Consider the following 12442-nt stretch of genomic DNA (forward strand, 5'->3'; position numbering starts at 1 on the left):
ATTGAAAAAGAAGATGGAAGATGCTGGCTTCTGGAAGAAGTTGATTGGAAAAAGCAAGGGAAGTGGGAGTGCAAGCACTCAAGAAAAACACAAGGAGGACAAACAGGAAGGAGAGCATGAGCACCCCCAAGAGTAAAAGGTGGTGGAGTTCCCTCATTGTTCCATCTTTTTTCTTCAAGTTTTTTTTAAAATAAGGAAAATCATGTATGAAATAGAACATGCTTCCATAGTAGCTTAGGAATTTTCAATTCTGTCTTTAAGTTTGCTTTTGCCTAGGTCTATGCTTGCAAGTCAAATTGCCTGCCTTCATTTTCATCTTGCTTATTGTATGCTTGTCCTTTTAAGTCCAATAAAAAGAGATGTTATGAAAGACCAGAGTGATGTTCAAGTTGTAGAGTAAGTTCTTAGATTTGTGGTGTAGTAATCACTTAGCTAAGTTGGTTCACCAACAAGGTGAGAAGGCAACTATCTGTCCTGAATCATATACTTGAAACACACCCCATGAGACTAGCTAAATAATAAGATCCTAATAAGAAAAAAGAAAAGAACAATAAGAGTTGAAAAAGAAAGAAAAGTTAATCAAGAATAAGGCTAGGCACCAAGGGCTTGAATCTTGAGGGATGTGTCTGTGGTGCTCTTGTACCAAGGATCTGCTTGGATGAATAAGTTCTTAGGAGTGCTTCATCACTTGGTAACTTGGGTTAACTAACCCGGGATTATCAACTGAAAATCCACTATCAAGAGCAACCTTGCTACAGAACATTTAGTAACCCAAAGAGGTGCTGGACACCAAGACCTCAAGGAAAGAAAATAACAAACCATGTGCCTGTGGTGTGCATGTATGGGGGAGAGAGACTTGAGGGAGTAAGTTCTTAGGGGTGTTTCAACACCTAGCACCTTGAACCAACTGGTTCGGGAGTGTTGGCTGAAAGCTTATCTTAAAGAGTCGCCCCCTCACAGAACACTTAGCCTAAGGAAGAAATAAACCTTGGAAAGACAAATGGATCAATAAATAAAAGTCTCAAAGGGTGCAATCAAGTGAGTATTCCAAGGCATGATAAAGGTCTGAAAGCCAGTAAAGGAATGAACCTAAGTTGCTATGCATGAAACCCCATAAAACCAAGAACATGACTTCCACAATAATGATTCATTCCTCTTGTCATTTCATTCATCATTCTCTTGTTCCAGTACTTACTTAGGGACAAGCAAGCTTTAAGTTTGGTGTTGTGATGCCAGGGCATTTTGGCCAGTTTCACTGACCTTTTCTTTATGGTTTTAGGATAGTTTCATGTACTTTCTTAGGAAATAAGCAAGTTTTGGGTAGAATTTCACTTACATCTTGATTCAAGCTAACATTGTGATTTTTATATGAATTCATGAGAATTATGCATGAATTGAATGACAAATTGGATGATGCATGTCTCATAACTTGGACTAGAACTTTGATGCACTTTATTGCTTGATTTCAGGACAAAGGAAGCAAGGAGGAACCACGTTAGCAGCCACGTTAGTCTAACTAACGTGACCTCTAACATGGAAGGGGAGCTAGCTTGCAACGTTAATGAGAAAAGTAATCGCCAATAACGTCCTCGAAGCCATCATAGCCCACGTTAATTGCCACGTTAACTACATTAACGTGGTAGTTAACGTGGAAGAAGAAAATGAAGCCAACGTTAGTGACACTCACCTTTGTCACTAACGTTGGACCAAGCTCATATTGGCCACGTTAAGAGCCACGTTAACTCAGTTAACGTGGACTCTAACGTGGGGAAACAAAAGAATGACCAATGTTAGTGACACTCACCTTTGTCACTAATGTTGAGCTAAGCCACTTTGAGCCACGTTAGTTGCCACGTTAACTCAGTTAACGTGGACTCTAATGTGGAGGGAGCAAAGAATCGCTAACGTTAGTGACACTCATCTTTGTCACTAACGTTGGGATGAGCCACTATGAGCCACGTTAAATACATTAACGTGGAAGCTAACATGAGTAAAAGGGATGATGAGCCAACATTAGTGACACTCACCTTTGTCACTAACGTTGGAGATGGCTAGCAATACCACGTTAGAAGCCACGTTAACCTAGTTAACGTGAACTCTAATGTGGGAAGTAGGGGCATTTTGGAATGTTAGTGACAAAGGTAAGTGTCACTAACGTTCTCGAAGATGTGGCAAGCCTACGTTAAAGGTCACGTTAGCCACACTAACGTGAACTCTAACGTAGGGAGAAAGGAGGATTCTCAACGTTATTGGAAAAAGTAAGTCCCAATAACGTGTGTGAAGGACCAAAAGGCAACGTTAGTGGTCACGTTGATGCCACTAACGTTGAAGTTAACGTGGAGCATCCTTGGGTTAGGAACGTTAGTGAAAAAGGTGATTGTCACTAACGTTCTCGAACCCACACTTTCACTTAACGTTAATGCCACTAACGTCCTAAGCTAGAATCCCTGCCTACTTCGCACTTTCTCTCTGCAAGTAAAGCTAAGCCCACTGAAGAAGATAACTGCTTCAACTCAAGATCCAAAGGCCCATATCCAAGACTTGAAGAGCCAACTAGAAGATCAGAAGAATAGTATAAATAGGGAGAGCTTTGAACTAGAAGAGAGCTTTTGGGCATTATTAGAATTATTCTATGTATTTTACTTTCTCTGCAACTTTTAGTTTAATTCTCAGAATGTACTCTCCATCTATGCTTTTCATTCCCAGAGCTATGAACAACTAAACCCCTTTCATTGGGTTAGGGAGCTCTGTTGTAATTTGATGGATCAATAATAGTTTTCATTATCCTTCTTCTCTCTTTTCTCTTAATTTTACTAGAAAGATTTCAATCTTCATCCAATTGAGTAGTTATCTTGGAAAAGAAGCTATTCATACTTGGATCTCTTCTGAACCTTGGAAGAGGAATGAAGAGATCATGCTAGAATTGCTTTCTCGTATTGGACCAAATTGGGGTTTGGGCGGATATGGTGACATATAATTCTCCCAATACTTTGATTTGGAAATATATGTGGTATAATCAGTGACCACACTTCATCTCTTCTCATGAGCAATTAGACCAAGGAATTGGCTATTGATCTGATTTGAGAGATTGAATTACCAAGGAATTGGAATTCAATCACTTAAGATTGCCAAGGAGATCAATGAATGCATTGATTGAGGAAGAGATGAAAATGAATTTGATCCGGAGAATGCAACATCTCCTACGCCCAATGAACTCCCCATTTCTGATCTTACCCATTCTCTTTACTTTCTGCTATTTACTTTCATGCTAAACTCCCCTTCCCCATTTAAGATTCTGCAATTTATCTTCCGTCATTTATTTTCTGCAATTTACTTTCCTGCCATTTAATTTCCTGCAATTCTCAATCCAATTTCTGCTTAGCTCAACTAGAACATTCTTCCAATTAAAGTTGCTTGACCAATCAATCCCTGTGGGATTCGACCTCACTCTATTGTGAGTTTTTACTTGACGACAATTCGGTATACTTGCCGAGGGAGATTTGTTAAAGGAAAAGTTTCCGTGCATCACAACCTTGTTGGGAAGGTAGAATAGTTGAAAAACAAGAAAATTTTAAGAAACAGGACATGTGCGGCCGCATAGGAAGTTTTAAGATGTGTGCGTACGCACAGGTGACAAAATTTTCAGAAACTGTTCACTCGCACAACCTGTGCCAGCGCTCCCAACAGACTGACCTTCTCGACGTGTGCATCCGCACAGACCTGTGCGTCCGCACAGGTTGAAGTTTTTCCTTGGATATGTGCGCGCACAAGCCGTGCCGGCGCTGCGAACAGAACGCACTTCCCTACCTGTACGTGCGCACAGGTGTGTGCGTCCGCACAGATCAAATTATTTGCAGGGTGTGCGTCCGCACGAGGGTGTGCGCCCGCACATATCAGAAATTATGAAATTTTGCAACTTTGCAGAATTTCAGATTTTTAACACCAACTTTGAAGGATCATAACTTCCTCTACAAAATTCTAATTTTCACAAATTTTACATTGATTTAAAGAGTTTTCAAAGATCTTTAATTATAAACAAATTTCAATCAATTTCGAAAATCGAGGCAAAGTTATGATCGTACAAAGTTCATCAAGAATCCCATTTTACCAAAAACTACAATTTACCAAATTTTCACAATTCTCAAGCCACCTCCAACCAAAACAACATCAACCTCCCATTTACAGTAAAACTACCCTCTTGGGTAAAAAATTCATCACTTACCACATCTTTTCATCATATTTCACCATTCTCCAACCATCAATACCAATCTCACATCATACTTCATCATTTTCAACATTAATAGTATCATATCAAAATTATCAATTTTCTATCATCAAACTCATTCATGCTTCTAAGCCATAAATAACAATAGTCATTCACCCCAATTTATCATACATCAAAATCTCAATATCATTATTTCTCAACATAACCATTTTAATTCAATTTACAACATCAACCAACATCATCAACAATCACATAAATTCAATCCTATCCTATGGGTCACTAGCCTAAGTGTCCATGAATATTATATACTACATAGAGAAAACCGAAATCATACCTTGACCGATTCCCTTTATGCACTGAAATCCAAAATTGATCACCAAAGAGCTTTCCAACACAATCCAAGCTTCCAATCAATCACCAACAAGCTCTAAACTCACAACAAACAAGCTATATACACACCAAACATCACTAATCAAACTAGGGCTCAACATAAACATAATCTAACAAAGGTTTCAAGAGCTCTTACCTTATCCAACGGTTTTAGAAGCCAAAACCACCAATAATCAAGTGCTAGAGTGTACCTAAAATACCCAAGACACAAGATTTCACTCAAAATCAAACCCTAAAACTCGAAATTCTCAAGGGCACGAAAACTGGGCAGGAAAACTCGAGAAACTTACCACAATGCTTAGATAGAAAGGATGGGCTTGGCGAGAGCTTTGAGTAGCCACTGACGGCACGCGAATCGGAGCACCGTAGCTTAAGATATCGCGGATTGAATGGAGAAGTGAATAGTGCTCTTCTCTCTTCTCCTCTCTTCTTTGCAGCTGGTGTGTGTGTGTTTATGGGTGAAGGGTTCATTAATGAACCCTTATATATGTTGGACTTGGACCCGGTCCAATCCGTTAGCGTTTTTAGCCCGTTCGGCCCAACTTTGGGCCAAACCTTTAACACTAACGCCCGATTTTCCATCGCTAACTTTTTTCTAAGGTTTTTGCCGGTTTTTACTTTTTCTCATGCGGTACCGGGAAGACTTAAACCGGTTGAACCGGTTCAACTGCCGATTCGCAGTTTTTCACGATTTTTCGCAGAAAACATATTTTCTGACTCGGAAAGACCTACTGAGTCCAAAAATGATGTTTAGAACCTCAAATTCTCACTCTAACTTTTCGGAATCTAATTTGGAGCAATATAATAACTTAATTAACCGGTGGATTAATTGTGGTTCTTACAGGTTGTAGTTTGTTATGAATAGATTGATCAATGATACACAAAGTACTTTTATTAATGGAAGACTGATTAGTGACAACGTATTAATTGCACATGAATTCATGCATTTTCTAAAGAACAAGAAATATGGGAGTCATGATTTCGCTTTGAAGATCGATATGAGTAAAGCATATGATAGGGTGGAATGGTCTTTCATGGTCTATGATGAGAAGGTTGGGCTTTTGCAATAAATGGGTGGACTGGATTAAGGAGTGTGTGACGATAGTTTTTTATTCTGTGTTTGTATATGGTCAACCCATGGTTTTTTTAAACCATGTAGAGGGATGCGACAAGGCTACCCCCTCTCTCCCTACCTTTTTCTATTTTGTGTAGAAGGACTTTTCCATCTGGTCCACAGAGGAGAACAGAGACAGAAATTTTTTGGATTGAGATTTAATCACTAATGCCCCAAAATCAATCGCTTATTTTTTACAGATGACTCAATACTATTTAGTAAGGCTATGGAAGAGGATTGTCGGGGACCAATTCAGATTTTACAGAGTTATGAGGAGATTAGTGGTCAGAAAGTCAACTTGGATAAATCATCAGTGTTCTTTAGCAGAAATATACCAGTGCATACACGAGATTCCCTAGCTAACATACTCCAAATTCTTCATATTCGCAATCAAAACAAATATTTAAGACTTCCATCAGTCACCTAAAGGTCTAAAAGGGCAACATTTAATTACATAAAGGATAAGGTTACGCAAAAGTTTCAACACTGAAAAAAGGGCTTTACTTTCATCAAATGGCAGGGAGGTGTTAATAAAAGCCGTCACAAATGGTGTACCACTTTACACCTTAAAATGTTTCAAGATGTCAGAAACGCTGCTCGAAGAAATTCAGAGGGCAATTTAGCAATTCTGGTGGGGACAAAAGGGAAGCGAAAGGAGGATGCAGTGGATAAGTTGGAGAATTACTTGTAGGCCGAAAGAACAAGGGGATTGAACTTCAAGGATCTAAAAGCCTTCAACCTTGCTATGTTAGCTAAGCAAGGAAGGAGACTATTGACTAGACCTAATTCCCTGATTTCTAAGGTTTATAAAAGTAAATACTACAGATTTTCTAGTTTTCTACGGGTTGAGACAGGTACCAACCTCTCACGGGGTTGGAAGAGCGTGTTGGAGGGTCGAAAAATTATGAAAAAAGGCATTCTCTGGAGAATAGGATGAGGCAGCATGATAAGTTTGACACAGGATTCATGAGACAAAAAGTTTACTGCCATAACACCTATAACTAATACAAATATAGAATACACTCCACAATGGGTTGCAAAACTAATGTCACCAAACAGACAATAAAATTAAACAAAAATAAAAGAATATTTCAATCCAGCAATAGCAGAGACAATTATTAACACAGAAATTGTAGAAGGAGAAGACTACATTACCTACCTGAAGGAGAAGAAGGGAAGCTATTCAGTCTCATCTGGTTATAAATTTGCATTTCAGGTTTATCATCCTCCAGTGAAATTTCACCCTATCCAGTGCAACAAAAAAAAAATCCATATGGTCAGGAATATGGCGTCTTAATAGCCAACCCAAATAAAGAAATTCTTTATGAAAGCTAATGCATAATGGATTACCAGTTAAATTAAAGCTCCACACTTGAATCCCCAAATTAACCCTATCTGTCCATGGTGTAACTCAATAGAGGAATTGACTTCACATTGTTTGTGGGTCTATCCAGATTCAACAGAAACTTAAAGGCTATTGGGAATTCATCTCCCAACAGTTACCAATGAGCATTGGTGGTGGTGGGAAGAATTGTAAAATTAGAACAAAGGACAAAGATAATTGAAAGAGATAAAGGAACATGTAGCTAACCTGGCATGATAGATTTGAAAATCCAGAAATGAGCAAGTTTTTGAAAGTAAGCGAAAGCTGCTTGTAAAAGTTGTTCACATTGCTCGAAAACTCATGGAGGAGTACACGGTCCTTTGCCTTTTTGTTTTTTTTTTTGAAGATGACTTTACCAATTTCTTTCATTACTTCAATTGCATAGTATTTAATTGATTGGTGAAAATTTTTTATATGGGTCATTATTATGTGTGATGTGCGGTGTTGGACCAATTTTTCAAAGAATAAAAGTAATTATCTTAAAAAAAACAACAAAATATGTTACTAAAATAAATTATTAATATAGAATGAATATTAAAATTTAATATACATATTAAAGTAATAAATTAAATTACATATATATTATACATTTATATATAATGATTAATTTTAAGAATTAATTTCGATATGCAAATAATATTTTTATTTTTTTGAAGGAAAAAAAAGTGCAGCTCTTGAATAATTTGCTTGGGTTATGGAGACTTCACATTGATTTCAGTCAATGAACCTGCTTTTTTTCCTATATCAAAGTGTTATTGCATTTGAATCTCTCCTCCCCTCTGATCTGCATTCCCCATTAACCATGGCTGAATCATTCATATTCAATGTGGCACAATCATTGATAGGAAAGCTGACTTCTCCTGCATACAAAGCGGCTACTCAACTCATTGGTGTGTACGATGACTTGCAAGACTTCAAACACACTCTCTCATACGTCAAAGCTGTGCTGTTAGATGCTGAGCAAAAGCAAGAGCAGAACCACGCGCTGCGAGAATGGCTGAAGCAGATCAAGCGCGTTTTCTCCGATGCCGAGATCGTGCTTGACGAACTCGAGTGCGAGATTTTGCGGAAGCAAGTTGTCAAAGCCTATGGTACCACCAAACACAAGGTAGGTCGCTTCTTCTCGAGTTCTAATTCGCTTGTTTTTCGTTATAAGATGAGTAAAAAATTAGAAGAAATCAGGAAAAGATTAGATCTGGTTGCGGCTGATAGGAATAAGTTTGGGCTTGAAAGAATTGATGCTGATAGGCGAGTTGTGCATAGGAGGGAAATGACTTATTCCCATGTTGTTGAGTCAAATGCCATAGGGAGGGACTTTGATAAAGAGAAGATCATAAAGCTTTTGTTGCAGGAAAATCCGCATATCTCAGTTATTCCAATAGTGGGAATTGGAGGTATGGGGAAGACTACCCTTGCTAAATTGGTGTACAATGATCAGAGGATAACAGAGTCTTTTCCATTGAAAATGTGGATCTGTGTTTCTGATGACTTTGACTTCAACCAATTGTTGATCAAAATTATCATGTGTACTAGTGAAGGAGATCTTGCATCTTCTTATTCTCCTGTTGGCCAACAAAATGTGAAAGATTTGGATGTGCAGCAACTGCAACATACTCTAAGAAAAAAAATTGCTGGGAAGAAATTCCTACTCATCTTGGACGATGTATGGAATGATGATCGTGTTAAATGGCTTGAATTAAGAGATTTGCTAGAAATGATGGGTTCTAACAAAAGTAAGATCTTGGTGACTACTCGTAGTCCCACTATTGCTTCCATGATGGGTACCGTTAGCTCTTACAATTTAGAAGGCCTTTCTTTAAAGAATTCATTGTCTTTATTTGTTAGATGGGCTTTTAAAGAAGGTGAAGAGAAGAAGTATCCGAAATTGATGAATATTGCGAGAGAAATTGTGAAAAAATGTAGTGGCGTTCCTTTGGCAATAAGAACACTGGGGAGTTCATTATTTTCAAAACATAAGATAGATGAGTGGGAACATGTGCGAGATAATGAGATATGGAAATTGTCACAAAAGGAAAATGACATTTTACCTGTTTTAAAATTAAGCTATGATCAAATGCCATCATATTTAAAGCATTGCTTTGCTATGTTCTCTCTTTTCCCAAAGGATTACGTATTCATCAGCGCAACTGTTTCTTCTCTTTGGGGAGCACTTGGTCTCCTTCCATCATCAGTAGAAAACAAGTCTTTGGAAGATATTGCCAATCAATATTTACTTGAATTAATGTCAAAATCTTTTCTTCAGGATTTTATTGACTTTGGGGCTGGCTATTGTTTTAAAATACATGATTTAATGCACGATCTTGCGATCTATGTTGCAAAAGATCAGTGCGTGTGTGTCAACTTCAACGTCCAAAATATGCCTGAGAATGTTCAGCATCTGTCTTTTTTGGTAAAGCATATGCCTGACAAATCTCATATTCCAGAATCAGCAACTCTGAGAACTATATTGTTTCCTGTACATGAAATTGGAGTTGACGAAGCTTTTCTCAATACATCGGTGTTGAAGCATAAATATCTATATATGTTGGACTTAAGTAATTCAACTTATGAAACATTACCTTGGTTCATTCATAAGTTGAAGCACTTAAGATTTCTTGATCTGCAATATAATCGTAAAGTGAAGAGATTGCCTGATTCTATATGCATGCTCCAATGTTTGCAAACTTTCTTGCTTGTTGGGTGTACCGAGCTTGAAGTATTACCCAGAGGTTTAGAAAAGTTAATTAGCCTTCGACGTTTGGAGATAACCACAAAGCAGATTTCTTTGCCTGAGAAGGAGATTGCAAACTTGAAGTTTCTTCAAAGATTGCATATCTCGTTTAGCGAGAATTTAGAGTCTTTATTTCTTGGGATAAAATTACCTACTCTTAAGACATTGATTGTTGGAAAATGTAGCAATTTGAAGTTTCTGACAATTGATCCCAAGCATTTTCCTCAATTAGAGTATATCCATATTAATGGGTGTGACAAGTTGGAATTTCCAGAGGAATATGACTGTGGAACCAAAGACTCCAACATGAGATTGAAATGTATATGGCTTGAATCTTTACCACAGTTGGTGACCCTGCCTCCTTGGGTTCAATCATCTACAAATACATTACACACCTTGATAATTAGAGGTTGCATCAACTTTGAGGTGTTTCCTAAATGGCTATCATCTTTGATTTGTTTGAATAGACTTAGAATTTGTGATTGTCCAAAGTTGATGTCACTCCCGAATGATTTTCATTGCCTCACAGCCCTTGAACGTTTGGTAATTGTCAATTGTCCAAAGTTGTGTAGAAAATGTGTGCCAGGAGTAGGAGAGTATTGGCCCAGGATATCTCACATCAAGGAAGTAATCATTGATCGACCAGAACATTTTAGATCGGCGGTTGCGATGGCAAACGACTAGTTGGAGCCTTTCTGTTTTTATCATTTTTCTTTTCGTTTATGTCTCTTTCAATCAAGTGGAATGATGATTTATGTGTGTGCTGAAATCTTTCATAAAAGTATTGTTTGAATATACTTATATTAATTCTTCTTCTCTCTTATATACACTTATTGAATAGTACATTACTTGGGGGTTGTTTAAATTAATGCTGTTTTTTTAGTGTCTAAAAAATGCAGCATTTTGTTGCTTTAATACACATTTTTTTAATGGAGCTACTGCTATTATAAGCTTTCTTTTAGAAGAAATTTGAAACATATATATCTTTGGTATTAAGTAATTAAATGAAGAACAATTTCATAATAATTTTCCTATATTACTGACTCAATAACCATAATAGTGCAGAAAATTTCCTCTAAAACAGAAAAACAAAGCTAAGTTTCCTCTAAAGTGTGATGTATTGAATCCCCAGTGCTCCATCCATATGAGGGGAATTTAGAAATTGACCTAGACGACATGCTGCATAACAGCATAAGCTATGTCGAGTCTGAATTAGCTATGTATACGATCCTTCAAACTATTCTCTGTAACCAGTGATCTCAGATAGTGGTGTTCCACTTTCTTGCTGAACTTTTGGGTATAGTCCATGGGTGTTGAGACAGATTTGCACCCCGAATAAGTCATAATCTTTTAATAAGTCCAAAGTGTATTTTCTTTGCAACCCGAAAAATGTGACTATTTACTTGAAAATGGTTATAATAATTTTCATTAAAAGATATGATAGTTGAATTATAGACATGTAACATGTTAAATAGTTCAGACAAATATGTATAGCCACCACTATCATTGCCGGGCACATGCCACTATAACATTCTATGTATAAGTGCATTTAGTTGAAGACCCTACAATTTTAGCGAATCTCCTCGTCATTCCGAACCAAAATCTCAATCTTTCCCATCTTTATCATCGCATCTGCAAAACTCTTTTGAAACTTGTCACCATTCACAGCAAAACTAGACACAAAATCTTTAGTGGAACTATCCAAAGCAAGCTCCTGGTCAATCTGCAACACACCTCTGTTCAAAAGAATCTGCTTGTAGAACTCATTATCAACTATAAACGAAGTATTCTGATCCAAGAACGCACTTGGAGGCGAAACTTGAACTCTTCCCGCCTTTGGATTACAAACCTTCACAAGCTTAGAATCCAATGCAGGATCCATTGTAGGATCATGTTTCCCATTAAAACTCAAAAGCCTTCTCTGAAAGGAAACACAATGAGCAACACCTACACTATGTGCACCCAAGAGAACCACCATTGCCTCTACCGTCATTCCCTTGTTTGCGAAAAATTGTGATATAAATTGCACCGGCGCACTTGCTCGTGGTATGTCAACGTCGCTGTTGTTGGATACTAAGCCGTCGCGCCGTCCGGTGGGGACGGCGTATTTGGGTCCACCGGAAAAGGCCACGGCATCTCTTGTGGCTAGTGTTATGATATCTGCGCATGAAACTGTAGAAGGGCATTCAGATTCTAGGGTCTCTTTCACCTCGTCAATAAAGTCGTATCCTCGAACGCTAGCGTTTTGGACCTGTGCTCTTCTCTGAGGTGTTGCTTGGGGAATCTATGAGTATGGATGCATCACAGCCCTGCACAATTAAAAGAGAAATGTTAGGGGTAGCAATTTTGGTATTTTGTAATTATTAATTGGTCATCAATAGTATTTTTAATGGTGTGAGATTACATCTAATAATAGGAGATCACTCACTTTTATTTTGATGGTTAAGTGCTGGTCAGAAAACACAAAAATTACTGGCCCTAGACTTTTCCTTATTGAAATCTTGTGTTTGGTATTATCTTTGTATATTGGTGATGCCACAAAATCAAATTATTTTTGTAACTAAAATTTAATTAAGTTGGTTTAATAATTTATTGACA

At 37.6% G+C, this 12442-nt stretch overlaps 1 protein-coding gene and 1 pseudogene across 1 annotated transcript; one reads left to right on the top strand and one right to left on the bottom strand.

The window, feature by feature from the left end:
* Positions 1–7787: 7787 nt before the first annotated feature.
* LOC107604747 (putative disease resistance protein RGA1) lies at positions 7788–10803 on the top strand. Its single transcript, XM_016306412.3, has one exon. It carries the CDS (start codon positions 7835–7837, stop codon positions 10526–10528), a length of 2694 nt encoding a protein of 897 aa, XP_016161898.1. The 5' UTR covers positions 7788–7834; the 3' UTR covers positions 10529–10803.
* Positions 10804–11269: 466 nt separating this feature from the next.
* On the bottom strand, positions 11270–11862 carry LOC148562496 (peroxidase 8 pseudogene; annotated as a pseudogene).
* Between the last annotated feature and the right edge of the window lie 580 nt (positions 11863–12442).

The sequence above is a fragment of the Arachis ipaensis genome, chromosome B6 (assembly GCF_059453495.1).
Source record: "Arachis ipaensis isolate K30076 ecotype BB chromosome B6, ASM5945349v1, whole genome shotgun sequence".
NCBI lineage: Eukaryota > Viridiplantae > Streptophyta > Magnoliopsida > Fabales > Fabaceae > Arachis > Arachis ipaensis.